General features: G+C 34.6%; 1 protein-coding gene across 4 annotated transcripts in view; it reads right to left on the bottom strand.

Moving 5' to 3' along the window:
- Positions 1 to 19,412, bottom strand: part of CPEB2 (cytoplasmic polyadenylation element binding protein 2) — a 53,846-nt gene that overhangs the window by 15,261 nt on the left and 19,173 nt on the right. For 2 of the 4 annotated variants that reach the window (XM_059817402.1, XM_059817405.1), the window contains exons 4-7: positions 14,401 to 14,451; positions 7,250 to 7,273; positions 3,237 to 3,407; positions 1,537 to 1,626 (exon numbers count right to left, since the gene is read on the bottom strand). In XM_059817402.1, coding sequence (XP_059673385.1) covers positions 1,537 to 1,626; positions 3,237 to 3,407; positions 7,250 to 7,273; positions 14,401 to 14,451 — 336 coding nt within the window. The remainder of the gene's footprint in view (positions 1 to 1,536; positions 1,627 to 3,236; positions 3,408 to 7,249; positions 7,274 to 14,400; positions 14,452 to 19,412) is intronic. The other 2 variants (XM_059817404.1, XM_059817403.1) reach the window with 1 other exon arrangement.

Below are 19,412 nucleotides of genomic sequence, written 5' to 3'. Positions count from 1 at the left end.
TATTTCCAGAGTATCTACAAAGAGAAACCTACACTGTATTTTAAGTGTGTTAGGCTACATTACAAAACAATATTGAATGATGTTGTAAACTGAAAATTAGGATAAAGTTTTAAGATTGAAGAACAGTTAAGTGCTATTAAATTTCAAGTAAGGATCAGTTAACCATGGGAAATCAACTTAACATTTAGTTCGCAAGTGTTTCCTGAATTAATTAGATCAACAGACTGGTTCTTCTATCTGTATTCTCTGCTTTTAAGAACGACTTCTTACAATACAGATTTGTTTATTTTTATTTTTTACTGTGGTAATTGTAAATATTCGAACTATTAAAAAAGCTTTATTAAATGAGAAAGTCTGGAAATATATCCTTAAGATGTTCAGATGCTGAGACAGGAGTATCTCCTTGGAAATGAATGCCCAAATCCATTCCTTTCAAGTAAGAATATATTACATATTCTCTTTTCTATGTATTCATCACAGACTCTGTGAGATGCATCTTCCTCAAAGAGTTCCTCAAGAATTTCTCCTGGTAATTTATGAAGAGAGATGCACTCCTTAGGTTAATCAAATTTAACTTGACAGTAGCTTTGTGTATCAGGCTGACAATCAAAAAGGCCAAAGTCTCTTTGTTTGTCTTAGAATTTTCATGTAGTGTTCATAAATACTATTCAAATACTTTCAATTCCTTTTCCTACTCTTTAGAGGACCATTTGGGATAATAATACTGTCTTTACCCAAGCACAGACTGTCAGATAAATAAGGTAAGAATCAGTTTATAAAGGCACTGTGCCTACTTTCGTCACTTCCAGGGAAGGAATGAATTACTGCATTCTCTACAAAATGAATAATCTCTGCATTGCTTTCATATCTGGATCAGATTTTTGCATTTATTTCTTATGTACCAATATATGATTGTACATGTACAGAGATATGCTACATAATTACTTAATGTACAGAATGGCTTTTCCAACACTTTGTAAGTGGTATTAAAAATCTAGTCTAATAGCAACACTAGAAATAGTTAAAAATCAGTATTTCATCATTTATCAGAAAAGATAATTAGTGTTTCAATAGGAAGTTCACATCCTAAAACTGAAATAAACATAACATTGATTATCTTGCTCAGATACCCAAATGCATCCTTCTGAATTCTGCCTGTAACTTCTTACAAAAAATTTTTATCTAAGATTTAGTCTTAAAAATTTGACCAAATTTCAGTTTTGGAAATCAGATAAAAATGCAAATACAGAACTTAGGATTAATGACACATAGAACTACATAACGCTGATCTGATATATGGGAAATCAGAATATGGAAGATCCTTCAGGAGTCTAGCACTGAACCAGGCACAACACTAGAACAACACTCTCAGGTTTTAGACTTGTTATGTAAAGGAACAATGTCTAAACCTGCATTGAAACTGTAGAATTAACTGATCACAGGGATTGTAAATTATACCTTTTGGAAAAAGATGAAACAGCTTCCCAGAGTAAGATTTGCACTCAGTGACAGGTCAAAACCTTCCAACTCTCTTACCTTTTGGTGGAAAATAGGACTTGCTTTCTGCTTTGTGAGGCCAGTCTACTACCAAAGGCCCAAACCGTCTGAAGCTAGCAGTAATTTCATCTAAAAACAGGTATAACAGTTGCAATTAAAATAAATGACATAACTCAACGAAAAAGTACTATCAAGCAAAGACCTTTGTTTCTAGCAAAGGTTGACATTTCATGGAAAAAGAGGAACAAAATTTCCAACTTTCATGAACAAAAAATCTTCCAAAGTTTTAATATTTACGTCACATTTTCTGGTTATTTTAAGCTTAGATTTGGTTTTTATTGCTTAATAACAGAAGCATTTCAGATCCATATGGGCAACTAAAGGCAGTGGTGAAAACTGGTGTGGTACTTCCTTAAGTTCAGAATCTGGTTTGAATGCAATCGAAGCAATTTACTGTTTAGTGATGTACAGCTCAAAGCTTTGTAGGTAGATACTCATATTATAAGTACCACCACAATAAGTATGCTAGCAGTTTCCAGCAGATACCATGCACAGATCAGGCACAGAAACTTAAAATTGCCTATTTAGAGGTGCTTCTAACATAACCATGAATAGTCTTGTTGCAAGATCTACTATGCCCCCTGCACAACTTCGTGATGTCTTTTTATCCCAGCCACTCCTTCCTCTCAAACTGTATGAACCTTGGCCATGAGAAAAAGATTAAACCACCCTAAACTCTACAAGAGCAGTAACTCATCAAACACAAATATGCTCCACTTCTTTCAGTCACATCCTGCCACCAGCATAAACAGGCAGGAAAGAGAGAAAATACATTTCCATGTGCCTTTGTTTACCAGTTGTATTAAAAAGCAACAGTGCACATTTGAATTAGAAGCTAAAGTGCATCAAAAAAAGCTGAAGTATATTACAACAAATCCCTTAGTACATTGCAGGAGAGCATCACAATGAAGATGAAATAAAAATATGGTCTTTCCATGTCTGAAAGTTAATCAACCACATTCAACTTATTTGGTTTGCAAGCTACTCTAGGATTACAATGAACCTTGCAAAAGGACTTCTGTTTACATCACAAAGCTAGCATGTAATTTACATTTATCTGTACAGGAGAAACCTAATATTAAACAGCATGATTATTTCAAATCAGCACTATTGTACAAAGCAATTCCAACTGCATCACATAACAATCTGGGCTTCAGTGGTACATTCTATGTTTAATGCATCACAGAGTGCTCTGCCACTTGACCTTCCTCTGCCTTAGGTTCCTCTATTTATGAACAGGAATAATATTAACCTTTCTAAACCACTTCCGAGAGCTTCAGGTAATAGTAAAATAGAATCTGAAATTCAATTACTAGCAGAAGTTTTCTATGAATAAAGCAGGCACAGATAGAGGACACTGTGAAGGGCTAAGATGTATCTGAAAGCAATATGCAAGGTAAGCAGGAGCACAAATTCCAGGCATCACATGCAACTCTACAATCTGCAAGTGCAGAATCAGAGACAACTGAACCATCTCAAAACTAAAAGAGATGGATGACATCAAATGATATTAAGCTCAACATATCCATCAACTCTCATAGAAAAAAAATATACTTGTAGCCTTTTACACCACAACATTATTTTGCTGGGTGGATTATTTCTACTACTTCACTTAGGTTTTTCAAAATCTCTTTCTCTCTCCCTCCAAACTTAGTTTGCTTAGTTTCCAGGCAGCTCACCTTCATCAATATCTGGTGGAAGACCTCCAACAAACACTTTCCGAGAAAAACGCTCAATTCGTTCTCCATTCTGATGAGCTGAATAGCAGGTAGGTGAATTCAAGACTCCAACTTGATCACTATGACCATCGTCCAGCAAACCATCATCTATTGGGAAGAGGGAAGAACGGCCTTGAAAAGAAAAGATAATAATATACATTAAAATAATTTTGTGGCAGTACATGGTTATATAATTTTAGGGAATAGCAGTCTGGAAAGTAAAAATGAAAATACCAAGATATTAGAAAAGTACACGTTAGTTAAAAGAAAAATTAAGAAAATGAAAAATGTATTAAACTTCAAAAAGGAAATTCAAGATTGCAAGCTGACATCACTGTAAGCATAATACTTCATACTACATTACACTGTAGCTACTCTGCTGCATCCAGTAGGAAAGTAGTAATTTGTTTTTCAATAAATTTATGAGGAGATAATATTAGGGCTGCTTAAGTGAGTTTCATTAATCTGCCTTTGGTTTAGCTTCAAGTTAAACTGATAACTTCCATCACCTGAAGGACTACTGCACGTCTAAAAATCTTACACTTTAATTGAACAGAGGTACACAGTAAGAAGTTTCCAATAGGTATGTTTTCTCTTCTCTGTTAAAGGTATCTGATGCTGATAACATAAGAACAGATTTAATTTCTAAGAAAGCAAAAGGCAATTTCAATAAATGTGCAAAATTTAACACTTGAAAAATGAGTCACAGTGCTGATTTATCCTTCTCGCCCTCAAATTTACCACAGTTTTGGAGGGAAGCCTTGTGGCGGTTCCTAAAATGTAGCAATCTGCAGTAAGATTATAGTTACCCTGAAAAGCAAGTGTAAAATCTGAGAAGTTCACAGGACAGCTTTGCAAATGCAAACTGATCAAAACAGATGTAGAGATGGCAGGGGGGAGCGAAAACATGGTAATTCTGTCCCACTTATTTCCCCCCTATTTCATATTTACAAATTTTAGAGAACTCCAAAACGAAAAGACTCTGAAGGCCACGGTATGCATCTTAGCTTATTCAAGCTTTCACTGCTTTAGATTAGCAACATAAAGATTAATGACAGTTGCAAATTCAGAAGTCAGTCTTTTAACTGCAAAAAGCCACAAAAGAAACACTTTTGTGAAGCAAAATAGATATCCCACATCACCATTTCTTCTGAAGTGCAATTTTTCCTGTTTCTCTCTCACTCATTTTTTAAATAATTATTAATTAATTCAACTGCTTTCCAAAAACAAGCAAGCAAACAAAACCAAAAAACAACCTAGCACACTTTTGGGAAGCAAGTTGATTTTCCATCTCAATTAGCCAACTTCCTCCAGATTCACCCACTGCAAATCCATACGCAGGAGCAGTAGGTCCCTGACAGCTGAGCCTGCAGTACCTTAGCTGTGAGCCATACTGCAGTCTGTAACTTTTATCCCCTCTCAGGGGAATACTACCAAGAAAGTCCTGTAGGAACACCTGCAGACATTGTGCTGATCAGCTAGGGGTGAGAGCAGTATGAAAGCCATTCACTTCCAGAAGACCCCTTGAGAATCAAGTGCTTAAAGACAAGGCTGGAGAACAGATAGCAAACATCATGACCAATGACCTATGTTGTGGTAATGCCTAATTACCCTGATTTTGTATCTAAATCCGTAATAAAAATACAGTATATCAAAAATACCGACAGAAAACACAAGATGATAGAAAACAACTGAACACAATAACATGTCATGAGGATCAGAAAATAAAAGCAGGAGCACAGGACTGTACTAAGTAACATAGACTGTAACTACAACACCTTTATGGTGGTATTGCACGTTTATGTCTTAAGTAGGCATCCGAAGGAGAGGAGTACAGCAAATGCAGAAAGCTGTAGCAAGCTCCTCCTTGCCATTAACAATGGTGATATGCATGTTTGAGAACATGACTAGTGGGGAGCAAGTGATGGCATCCTTGCTTGCTATCATAAGGATGCATTCAAACGCTAGATAACAGATCAGTACAGTGCCTTTAAAAGTGGAAGCATGTAGCTGGTGCTCAATGGGGCAGAAAAGTGAGGAAGCAAGGGAGAAAGTTAACACAGTTGGAAGAAGCAGCCAGGCAGATTCATCTTGTAAATCATCTATTTAGACATAAGAGGAGCAAGATCATCCTATGAAGACTGCAGCAGCTGAGTAATGTGGATATGAGTTTCAGTTATGAAGACTAACAAGAATGATCGGATCTTAAAGATATATATGAAGAAGCAGTAAGATTGGTTACACAATCAAGAAAGGGGGATATAACAACAGATTTCTGAATTACTGATGTGAATGATGGAGAAGATGGAGCTGTTATCATAGTGACAGTGAAAGGGAAAAAGTGACCAGAGGAAGAAATAAGACTCAAATTGGAGGAACTCACAGGAAACTGCAGAAGTGTCACTAATATGAGTTATTCTTAACTTCTTAAATCTAAAATGACTGTAATTTAGCTGGGTTATCTTTATAAAAAAGCACACAGATTTGCTCTTTACCTCTGGAAGTCTCTATACTGCAGGAAAAAAGAAATTTAAGTGACATAAAAACATGTCAATTTTAACAAACTTCTTGGCATTAGAATATTTCCACAAAAGCATTTAAGTGGTGGGGTTGTTTGTTTTTTGTTTTTTTTTTTTTGTTGTTGTTGTTGTTGTTGTTGTTGTTTTTGTTCTTTTGTTCTGTTTTTAAAAAAACAACACAGAATTTATACTTAAGGAACGTGTCTCTTCAGACCATGAAAATTATGTTTTGGTGTTTCTCTAAAAGTACTCCTTAGACAATTCCAACTTACAATATACGCAAGTATATAGGAGAAAAAATAATGAAAGAGTAATCCTCAGAATAATTTATTTTTTACCCACAGACCAATGTTAAAATCTAATAACAACGAGAATTCTAAGGCTCTCTTCCCAGTACAAATTAAACAAGCACAACATATTCCGAAGTGATAATGAAGACATCAGTTTTACTTTAATGTGGGTAAAGGTTTGCCAAAAGCACTGTAGCTCCTCAGAGAGCTAAGATGACATAGAGGACAACAGAATAATATGTTTGCAGTAACATGCTTTATATGATTCCTAATACTTTCTTCTCCCCCCTCTTCACTTCTAAATGTCTCTCAGATGAAGAGATCAAAAAGGTAGTTTGCTAGGTTTTCACATTTGTCCCAATGACTGTGAATTAAAAGGATAAGTCCTTTCAAACACTTGTTTCTTTTTGTTTTATGACAGTGAAAAGAATTAAGCAGAATCTGCCAGGAATCATCAAAACATGATTGTACTGTTACACACACTGACTACGATCTAGATCATCACTCCTCTCTACATTAGGGCTACCAAACAATCAGTTATGAATCAATGCAGAGATCAAGAGAGAGACACATGAACCTATGTTTATGTTGTGAATACTGGAAGCTATCAAAGATCTTGATATTTTTGCTGCACACTTTACATAGTCTTTATAACAACCACAGGTCACATCCTCATATAATTAAATCAGTATAGCTTTTCCAAGGTCAGTGAGCATATATTGGCCTATACTACAAAGATCTGTTTACTATTTTTAAGAGTTATCTTCTAGATTTCTTGTTAAGTTTATGAAAGGCTTTTAGTTTTCACTCTGTACTCTATCACTTCTACAGAAGCAAAAGATGATGAGTTAGAAGAACAACTAACAAACTGCATAATTTTAAAGGGGCCAATGACTGCCAACAGTAGCCATTAGCATGAACTAAGTTATGATTAGAACTACAGTGTTTTAACTGATTAAAGGATTTGTAACTCAAACACTAAAAAGAGATCAATGATCGTAACAATCCATACTGCACCCCTCCTTCCCTCGCACCCTCCATCTTTCCCAAACTAAGACAACATGCAGATACGTGTTTATAATCAACAATCTGGATTAATTAATTGTAATGATCAGTAACAGCTCAATCAGAATTAATTGTACTGTAACAAACAGAAGTGAATTACCTCGTCTTCGCCCATAACTCCTTGCTGCATGCAAACAAAGGACAAATTGTAAAATGTCAAGTAACTGTATCATGCCCACATATTAAAATATTTAAGACACAAAGAATTATGTGGGTAAGCGATAAGTAAAAATCTGCATCAGTACTTGCTACTGGTAATTGTAGATGAGAATGCATTAAACTAAAGTCTCACTTAAATACCATACTCTCTTACTACTGAATTGACATCAGCACCAGCTGTAAAGAACATACTTTAAAATATTTCAACATGTCTTTATACTTGATCTTAACTTCATGTTAATTATGGATGCACGAATTGTGGTAACTTCGTAATTCATCCTCACAAATGTGATTCGTGTCTTACACAAGTGTCTAAATAACACACAGGGTGCTGAAATTTTAAAAAGGAAAATACTATGTTAAAAAGCATATAGCAAGCGTTAAATTATTCACAGAAACATCCTGGTCCATGGAACAGTTTGTACAGTCCTTTGCAGTGACAATACAAATGCTATAAGCCGTGACCTTCCTTTTTCATGAAAAGACCTAGCAGAAAATTAACCACAAGGTTTTCTTTGAAACAAAAGACTCCTTGTGGTAGCAAACAAAATCAGGGCACAAGTCACAAGAAATAGCATTGTATCAAAAACACTGCACAAAGGCAAAGAAACCATTTCTGACAGACAGCAAGTAAGTCCGAGATTTTCCTAACTTTTGAGTTTTGCAAGATTCTTAAAGAGATCATGTTTATAGCTACAGTTCAGAAGACCATACTGATTGCTTCTCTGCCTGAAGGCTAGGAAACTAAAAATAGACAGATTACTAATACAAAAACTATTAGCTGCCTGTAATTTCTTAGTTACATTTCCACAACGGATTTTCAATTCCTGTTTCACAGACTTTGTATCTGAGAAGTATTACTTTAATCATTACAGCATTGTAGTTAAATATCCAAATAGAAAACATTACTATAAAACATAATGTTATAGCAACATTTATGAACAAAGATTACTGTGTCTTGGCATTATTGTTTTGATTTTACTAGGACTCCATACATACATCTCTCCCAAAAAGCAGCTGTGATTCTGGGACACTGAAATACATGCAGCCTCATAAACTCAGTGATTTGTAAATGTCATTCACTGTTCCGTCCTCATATAATTACATACTTATATCCTGGTACCTCCCATTTGCACGGGGTTTTTAAAATTATTTAGTAAGTATAATATTTTTTTCTCTGTTATCCTGATCCATTCCTACTAGGAATTCAGTGGATTGCTTACGGAATTCTGAAAATCTCTCTCCTTTTTTTTTTCTCCCTTAAAACTGTTGATTTGTTACACAACTGTCATCGTATTCCTATCCAACTTGCATTGAACTCACTTTCAAATTTACTTTCTTTCATCTGAAAGAATGACTATTGATAAGAACAGTCTTTTGCTTAAGGTTTTTCAGATCTTCCAACTTTCTACTAGTAAGCCAAAACAGAAAGCCTACTTTCCAAAAGAGACTTGGGTATCTAACCAAGTGGAAACACCTAAATTCAGATTTCCCACATGCAGATAGAATCCACAAAACAATGTATTCTTCTATGTGATTAGTTCTCTCATTAGTTGCTGCTGCACGGGGAGACTAATGCCAAACTTGAGACTTGTTTTCCTCTGAAGTCAGGTATTTACAAGACACGCAGTTCTATGTCAGTGTTGCAGCATGTAAGAATCTTTTCTAACTCTTGGCCAAAGTGACTCCCACATCACATTAGCAGTAGCATCACTAAGCCCTTATCTAACCCCCTGTATGCCTTTTTTTTTCCTTCCACAAATAAAAGTACAGTAACCAGGGAAAATTCAAGTGCATCACATCCATAGCAATGACTGCAATGCCATGCTCTCTCAAAGAATGATATACAAATGCATATTAATAAGCATCTTTTAGCACAAGCCTTTGTAATTTTTCTTCTCTTCTGCCACTTCTGCTCCTTTCTGCCCACCAAACCAGCTCAGCTATATTCTTACATTTTCATAGTTAAGACAAGCAGATATGCATAAAAATATTTTGTTACAGAACACCTGAAATGTTTTTCTTTGTGCAATAAACAACATTAATTTTAAGGAGAAGCACAAAAGGGTTATTAAAATGCTAAAAAAACCCCAATGCAATTCAACTTAAAGGGTAGTTACTGCAGTATTTTATATACATGGAAATTACAATGATGTGCCAAAGTTATCTGTGTATTCTTTGCTTCAGCAAAACAATGAAATTGGAGAAAATGGGAAAATAACTGTACTTGATGTTGTCGTATTATTTACTTTACTTGTATGGCAAACCCCCTTCCCTGATATTTATCTATCTTGTCTATTTAGATGGCAAACTAGTTTGGGCCAGGATTTTCTGCCACTTTGCGTCTAGAAAAATGCAATCCCATTCTTAGACAATCTGTAGGCACTGCTGCAATAAATGTGATCATTAACATCAAAATGTATGGTTTCGCGAAACTTGTTATTTTTTCCTATTTTTATCCAGACTTTAAGACCACAGTGGTTATATTATAGGTAAGTTGTTTTAATAACAGTAAGTACAAAGTCTTACTGTTACTAAAAATATGATGTTAAAGCAAACATACGCTATCTTCATGAAACTTCAGTATTTTAATCTCTCCACATTACACATATACATATAAAAACTTTCTTTCAAAGGCCAGATACTACTTGTGAAAACAGTTCCACTGAATCAAAATTTTAGTACATTGTAAGCAATGAGATTATTCTTGCCGAAGATACTAGATTCAATCAGAACTATTTCTGTATTTATTAAAATAACACGCACATAATGTTTTACACCTTTCAGAGCACACATGCTTACAAAGCACGTGATCTGTATAAATATACACATTCTATATATTTAATTATAGATTTAGCTATACATATAGTTTTTATATATAGATGTATTTAATATATACATCTACATAATTAGTGCATATGTTTAGATAAATAATTGCAGGGGAGACAGCCCTTTGGGAAAGGCTGTAGGCAAATAATTGCTTTACAACAACAAAAAAAGGAGAGATTAAACTTCTTCCTTCCTTCCTTAACTTGTTCAAAGAATAAGTCATACAGAAATATTTTTTCTATCTTTGAGTCTATAAAGCTATCTTAATTAGCCAAAAACTCTGAAAGATTTCAAATGAGTAAGAAAGTACAAGAGATACACTTTTATTTGTCGTGGTTTAACCCCATCCAGCAACTAAGCACCACGGCTGTGTGATGCTTAGTTGCTGGGTGCGGTTAAACCACGACATTATTCTAGAAAATATAAATTAGGCAACACATGCAAGAAGTATAATGATGCCAAATAAAAATGAAGCCAAATAACATTGGACCCTTCCAACATTAAGAGTGCTGTATATATAACAAAGGCATTATCTTACAGTTAAAACCTTCTGTTTCTATGTCCCTGAAGTTGCATACTAATAAGGCTTAAACCTGTCAAAAAAATTAATACCCCCCTTTCTGCAACTTAAATCAGCTTAGAGACAGAAATGAGAAACAGAAGTAAATACTTTTTGTGCATGTTTATCTAACATCAAGATAATATAACTTTGTACGTTATGTGAGCAATGCTATCACATAGACAGTAAATGTAACATTTCTATTTTATTCAGACACATATTTCAAATATATACCAGAGATCAAATATGTACATATTTAAATAACTCAACTGAACGACTGAGCTGAATTCAAAAGATTATGTTGTATAACAGGAAAAACTACTAGGCAAGCTTCCTGTATTTAAAGATAATTATGAAAAGTTATGATAGAAAGTAAGATAAAATACTATTTGTCCATCAATATTTCTGATTTAATAATCAAATGGTGACAGTGAAGTAATGAAGCCTTTTTCATTAATACTTTTTTGTCATTTAAAGAAATTCATAAACAATTATGGCAAAAATTACTCAAGAGTCTAGACTAAAGGAGGTAGCTGCATAATTCCATTTTATTCTACTGGATTTGGGTGCCTAAATTCTACTAAGATTTCTTTAGAAATCACATCTTTATAGATGTTAAGGCTGAAAGAGATTGCTATGGCCATTCAAGCTTGGCATGCCTAACAGACTACAGAAACTCATCTAGCAATTCCTGTATAGGAAGTTTAGTAACTTCTGTTTGAAGTAAACCACCTTTTTTTTTTTTAGAAGCACAACCAGCTATAGTATCTTTAAGATGGAAAGTCTAATACTCCCTTGGTAAAGTAATCAAATGGGTGATTATGTTTCAACAGCCATTAAAAAAATTCAGTGCATTAAAACTATGTAAGTGTGGGAACTGTATAATGGGGAAAAAACACCCTACACCAGAACAAATTGGACTCTTGCATTATTACTTGCTACAGAAAGGTTCTCTCTAGGTTGACAGTTAAAGATGTACTCAGGTAAACCCATTCCAAAGTATCTTTTTTACTTTTGAGAGGTAACAGTCATTAAAAATGCACTGCTTATTTTTACAGCTTGAGCTGAAATAGATCTACAGTTAACATATATATAATTTATTAAAACACACAAATCAGCTTTCCTTTGGTTCATTTCATTAATTTAAATCATGAAAACTGTAAATATTAATATTCGGGACAGTTCAGTAAGTACACTTTAAACGAGCTAGAAGAGATCTATCATTTAAGAAGAGGAACTAGCTAAAAATAAGTTTTATTTAGAAGTATTTAGTCTTAAAAGCATTGAGGGATTCCAGTCTGGCTCATGTCAGAGCCTTACTGGGATCCAGAGATACCAGTCCACTAAAATCAAGCCAACTAAAATCCCATGACCCCGTGAGAGTCATGATCTAGTGTTAAGTATTACTGCACATGTAGATGGGCCCAGGATCCTTAAAAATGTTGGTGCTTTTCTTTCATGAAGGTCTGGTATTCCTGCTCCTCCTTGTAGCGACTACAACACTTACTAAGAAAGTCAGGTACAAACGTGAGTCTCCAGATTTCCAACTCTCCTCTTCCCTATTCCTCCCTCCAAGGCACCAATTACAGGGATAAAGGGAAATGTTAGCTTGAATCCACCTAAGCAGAGAAAACTGAAGTCTACAACTTCATCTGCAAGTGTTCAAGCTGTAATTCTCATCACCACACACTTGGAGGAGGCCCCTCAATTCTTTCTACGAAAGAAAGGTTTTGCAGAGTCTGAGCAGCTGGAGCTTCCCAGATGCTGTTCCCAGTGCTTCTGTCCAAGCTGTAAAGAGCTGCAGTTCAGACACTCCAACTTGAGGTGGCTCTGAACGGTGTACGTGATTGCACTGGACTGCACTGATGAGTACATCAGACTCTCCAGGTACATGGTAGAGAGCTTAGGTGTCTAAACGAAGGCTGTGAATTAAGTTCTACAGGGCACACCTAAAAATTAGGTGTTGCAGCACCTGTCTTTCAGAAACTCAAATTGTTATTTTTATCTCACCTATTGAAGGTTGGAAATAATATTGCAGCTTTTAAAGAGGACAGCGGTCATATTAAATGCTAACTTCCAAACTACAGTAGAAACCCCACCAGAATTAACAACAAACAAGATATTCGTCAGTGCATATTCTAGCTCTGTGGTAAGGTTTTCAGGATAGACTGGTACCACTGAGATGCATTTTTCCAATATCCATGATAACAGCAAAAACCTTTTTTCCTAGATATTCCATAGAGTGACAATGCTTCCCACGTGCTCTTTTAGCACGCAAAACTATAAAAAGAGACGCTTACCATTCTGAGTATTAAAGCAAACAAGTTAAAATGATAGGAATTTCTTACACTGGTTGTGCATTGAAATATTTCACAGTTGCTCCTAAGATTGCTTAGTTTTTAATATCTTCTCATCTAACACTTCATTATAAAACAGCAGATAATGACAATTGCACATATAGCACCTGAACAAACCAGCTTGCCAAACAGGTCTTACAGTTATAGTTAAAATACAGAAAGTTAACTGTTGTAAATGTTGCAACACCAAGCACATCGATATACAATGTACAGGAATCAGGATTATGACCCGTGTGGGCTAAACACTGATTTCATTTCAATAGTTAAGTAGCTATTTTCACTTTTCAAGATATTCCAGTATCTTTCAATACCGAAGGACCTAATTCTTCAAATGTCTGTTGTGCAATATTTTCTAGCTAAAATACATTTCAGCTATATAATATATTTCAGCTAAACCTGAATTTCCTTAAAATTTTAAACATTTATTCAGTGTTACACAAGGGAAATTTTTATTTTTTACATTTCATATCAATTTGCGCAAGTGTAAATGACTATGCAGAAGGTTAAGGCAATAAAAAAAGAGCTCCACAGAACCACAAACCTGAAATAACTATTCTGATTGTAATTTTTAATAATTAGGTCTTTACTGGTAACATTTAGACCCATCAAGTCAATGACAAAAGCGTACTTGCTTCATGTACAACAGCTTCCACGTTTTCTAATCTAGAGAAGCTGTGACATTATAGCTCTAATTTTTCTCAATGTAGAAAACATTTGTGTGCAAAACCCCTGTTTTATTATTGACTTAGATGGATTACCAAGCTCTGCTTCCTCCTTTAGCCTTGAACAAAGGCTAAAGTTCATGCCTTCACTGAGTAGCAGATGTTCATGAAGTTTGACCTACTGGGAGAGGAACATGAACATGAACTCTAACTTCAGCATGTTTCACAGTTAGAAACGTATTTGACAAAGCCAGTTCCAAAAAAACCCAACGAAAATAAAATGTTATTTCACATAAGCATAATAGAAAGTATCTAGTTCACCCTTTATTTACACAAGATAGATAGAAAAACATGCCTTTCTGGCCTTCTTATTTTTCTAATTCCTGTTTCTGTATAATAGATTTCTAGCAGATCTTTGGAGAACATACCACTGGTTTGTTGAGAACAAAAAAGAATAATGCATCGTTATAAGCATTTCAGATTTCAAATAAGCTAGATATAATGAAAGGCTGTTGCAAGATTAGCTCTTGCCATTCAACTCTGAAAAATGGCAACAGTCCCATCAGTGTTGAAGACTAGAGGCAAGTAATTCAATAACAGAATATAATAGTATAATTTTATACCAACATGTCAGATTTAAGCTAAGCTAGAGATAATTAGAAACTGTTATAAGATTAGCACTTACCATTTAACATCAGAAGATTGTCAGTCCCTGGATGTGGATAACTCAAGCGACCTTAAAAGAAAATAAAAACCAAAGAACAAAACAAAACAAATGCAGAGGTTTTAGCTATTATGCTAGAAAAAATAATGAAAAAACACTGCTTTGAATTTAAATATACACTATATTTCCAGTTTGCCTAAGGGAAATAAAGAGCTAATATTTAACTCCAAGCATATTAACCAACAATACCCTTGACCCAAGTTAAAGCTGACAAGAACAGACTTCTTAACCTTAATTCTCTGGTCATAAGATCTGCAATGCGCTTTGGGATCAGCTCCAATAGGATAAAGCCACTTTTTGTTTCATGACACCCAGAAATAGTGCTGACTGCTTTAGTCTTCTCTTTCATAGTGACTGTGAATAACTGTACTATGCACACTGTTTAAGAGCGGTATTTCTACAGTTTAGTGCTTCTCTGCTGAATAAATTTAAAAAAAATCATGTTAATAGGAATTAAGGCATTAAAATTTTATTAACCAATTTATGACTGTAACTTGGTGTATTACATATAACCATTGCATGTAATATTTTTCAGTAAGTCTGGCAAAACTGGAGTACTGGTTTAGCTACAGAATTAACAAAATTAAAGAATATGACAGATAACATTTTGTATTGAATAAACATTACATGAAAACCTCATATCCTGACATTAGAATTTTTCAAGTATTGCATTTTACTACATTGGTGGCATGTTATACTTTAATAGTTAAATGAATGGTTTAAAATGCACAGCTGAAGTGTCTGTTCACTACAAATTCCTTTTTATTAAAGGAGACGTTTTCTGTTTACAGGAAGCTGCAAACATACCAGTAGTGCACACTGACCTAGAGAGACATTTACAATAGCTGCTGTGTTTGGAAGAAGTCTGCTTTAACATGCAAAAAAATACATTTCCATCTATCCTGCTATTCAAACATACTTGCTTGCTTATAATCCATAGGCATATATAAAAAAATACTGTAACTTAAACATTTAAATCTTTTGGAGGAAACGAGAATGTTTGTGAAGGCATAAAGAATCATCCAGTCTGGAAGCAATGGGTCTTTAGAACTCACACAGGTTTAAAGGGGAATATATATGCAGTTGGCTTGCAAGATGTAAGTATTAGTAAGATGCTGTCATACCCTAATAAGGCTCACTATTTCTAAAAAGAAACATAGGGGAAAAAAAGAAAATAAAAAGGAAAGAAAAGCAAATCACCAATCCATATATTAAAGTTGCCTAACAATTCCTGTCATATACTGTCCGTCCCGTCCCCGTCCCCCCCCCCCCCCCCCCCGCTGGTAAACCGATGTGATTAGCAGTAAGACTGGAAATTTCTCAAAATAGTAGTTCTGTGTCCCAGGAGACACCTTTGGGGTTAAATAAAAAACCTTTTTGCTGAAAATCTGTAAGTAATAGGCTTTAAGATTTGTTCTTCCCCTTTAGGAAACCAACATAATAATCTTCTACCAAAAATGTATAAAAAAATTTACATTATGAACTCTTACACTCTAAACTTCAAAATAGCAAGATTAAGATAATTTAGGATATTTTATTGAGCCTTATTATTTACAGGCATTGTGGCAAAAAGATTTTTAAACAGCCATGTACTATTTCTCTTCCCACAGATTTCATTATTATATGAATGGATGGTATCAGAACATCTGCAGATTAGGTAGGAACTATTTGCTTCGGAATTTGAAAGCGTAGAGAAAGCAGTGAAAGGCAAGGGCAGCCTCCTGGAAAAGGGCAGATGAATGCCACCCAAAAGGACTCTGCTGTCTTCTCTAACTTCTACAGAATTTTTGAGCAGGCTTAGGGAGGATACTGAACAAAAATCTTTGTAGGAGCCTGTGTCTTATTGTTCCTTATCTTCAAGATGTCCAGTTTTAACATACAAGCCATTTTTTCCTGTCATGCTGAACATTTACAGCTATACCTAATGCTTCTTGGAACTATAAATATTCTGCCCTTCTAGCAATGCATGCTGGTATAATAGGAAAAGAATTAGGAACAACGCATCCTTAAATTGCAATGTGGGGGCTGCTACTGGTTTGCTCAGCCTGGTGTATAACAAGTCACTTTGCTTTACTTCTTATTTCTTTGACCTATAAAGGTAATACTCATTTGCCTAACAGCAAGGATTTTACAAGATTATTTACTGTCACCATCATGTTTCTATACGGTGCTATAGAAATACTTCCAACAATATGAGCTGTTTCTTGCAAATCAGAATGCTGTATCTATCTAGAACAATAGAAATTGTGAGAAATTATCATCTCATCTTGAACCTCCTCCAGTCTGTGGTGACAGTCTTTCTCCCTGTCTGTATACATTTATCTTCTTTTTCTGTTCAGCTAGGGAGACAAAAGATACATTTTTTTTGGCAGAAAAATTGCTACAGAAATTACTACAGCATTACTACAGAAAAAGATGTCAGATTTAAGGCCTAGCAGAAGAGAGAAGCCTACCATTGTCAACACCTGGAGAGGAAAACTTTTATAAATTTTATATTTTAATATAGTAATATATTAATATAGTTAATTAATATATTTTAATATAGTAAATTCTGGGTTTACAACTCTGGTTTTGCATTCTTCTGCTTTTTTCCCCTATAGCGTCACAAATAAGCTGCAGCTGAAACATACATGCCAAACTGAAAAAGCTGAAATAATAAAGAACTCCTCATTAAGTAGCAGGGAGAGAGTGCACTAGGGAGCTGGGCCCACTACTGCAGTGTAAAACCTATGAATCACAGAAACGCAAAGAAACCCAATCTTGCTGTGTTACAGAGATGAATTTGCTAGCTCAGATAATGAATGATTTGAAGGTTAGAAAGGAAAATGAGTAACACAGTATTCAGTACATGTACATCTGTACTGATACTTCTAAGTCTTATTTACATGGTTCTTTCAATGAAATCATACCTTGTGTTATTGTATTCTGGTGAACTTAATACTTGAGTTTACTACCTTGTCTCATACTTGGACTTACAATCTTAAAAACATTTTTAACATAGAAGGTTTGCTTACTTTTTCAAAGTACAATGCTATTTGGTACGTTAACTTAGGTTCTTATCTCTCAGATTAATCTGTTGAAGCAAAATGCAGTGTTTCTAGGGTGTCCACCTGAATTTAATGATAAACATAAATGCAGACCACTTCATGCATGGAACTGGGTGCAAGATCAGTCTTATACAGAGCTCAGATTACACTATTTTTTAACAGATTATTCTAGTTAAATGGACATATACAATATCAAACTTCACTTATAATATCAGTATATAAAATACAGAAGATGGCAGCACCATCTTGTAACAATTTACTTTGCTTCTAGCACATATTTCTTTCCAGTCAGCTATTTTCACTGCATGTTGTTTGATGCGTTTAAAAAAAAAAAGTACCATTTTAAGAACTGCCCTCACCACAAATTCTATCTAATCCCATCCTACTTCAATGTCAGTAATCTAGAGTAGTTTAAAATGTTCAATAGATGTTCTAGAGATTCCATGGCCTCCGCCTGCTTAAAAAAGAAATTTCAGTAATATATAAAGATACTTTACTAGTTTAAAATCAACTACAAATTAATTAAAGAATATCTAATATTTAAACAATAGATGTATTCCATTCCTGAGAAATGAAAAGTAATCACTTCACTGACTGTCTACAGAACTTAGCTCTACAGCATTCAAAATGAGTAACGTGCTGCTATCTGCAACAAGTACAATGCCTAATATTACAGTAATGTATCATAAAGTATCATGTTACAGAAATTTTCTCTGTGCAAACCTGAACTTGCAACTTTATCATGTTACCACTAATTAGTAATTCTCATGTATCATGGCTAAATTCAAAATGGTATTGCTAAGGAGAAGAAGGTATGTTTGACATTTCTTACGCAACTAGAGTTCTATTAAGTTTAGCCCCCCCTTCCATATCTAAATGTGATTAATGTTAACAGAATTGCCTGGTATGTATTTCTCACAATGTATTCTTCTGTAAGAACAGAAAAAAATAAAAAGCTTGCAAATAAATTTTGGTGGGCCAGTTTATCCACTAAATCCAGTTAAAAGTCTTGCTAATCCAAACCATGAGGAAAGAGTAACAAACTTAGTTTTAGCTGCATTTCGTAATCTCATGTTACTCATCTGGGCAATGGAAATTTAATATTTTTTGCAAGCTTCTTCTGAGCATACATATGTAGTTGTGCTTACTCACTTTTCATTTCAAGGCAAATCCATATCTACTTTTGAAAATGCATACTTTCTATTCCTATTTAACTAAACTGTTGGAGGAATCCCCACATATTAAAACATTTGGGATAGCTTTAAGTATAACGACCGCTTTAAACATTGCTGACTCACAGTTTCACAAGTTTCACTATTTCATGTCTACCCCCGCCCCCCCCTTTTTTTTTAAAGTCTTAAATGGTTGAATGAAGAGACTGACAATCACAAATTCCTTTCCCATCTTCTTTTTTTTCAAGAGATCTCCTGATTAGAAGAGAAAAAGCTTCCAAGTTAAGCTTTTCCCAAACTACTTTAACAGACCAGTGAATGGCTGAGGATTGCAGCAGTTACAGAAAGCTCAGTTTTTGAATCAGCATAGTTAAGACAACAGCACAAAACCATGTTTGGACAGTACCTAGTTAGAGAAAGCCTAGACACTATACTCTCAAACACTTGTGTAATTATGTAAGTCATAATGAGGTCAATTGTGTTGTCTCTGATAGTCGATCTATTTAAGCAAATCAGTCTATCGGTCTTAAATATATTCTTTTATCATGAAAAGATTCTATGACAGAAAGAGGAAACAATCTGTATATACAATTTCAAAGCCTTTTATATGACTAAGAGCAAAGTTCTTCCTTCCATAGTTTTTTTGTTCAGCCTCAGAAACTCTTTTCTGAGTGCAACTTGAATTACTCTAAGAAGCAACTGCATAACTTTAAACCTTAGAGCTTCATAACACAAAATATGAACCAAATTTCTT

Source organism: Gavia stellata, chromosome 5, assembly GCF_030936135.1.
Source record: "Gavia stellata isolate bGavSte3 chromosome 5, bGavSte3.hap2, whole genome shotgun sequence".
Classification (NCBI taxonomy): domain Eukaryota; kingdom Metazoa; phylum Chordata; class Aves; order Gaviiformes; family Gaviidae; genus Gavia; species Gavia stellata.
The sequence above is the reverse complement of the archived record's forward strand: the minus strand, read 5'-3'. Positions and strand labels throughout refer to the sequence as shown.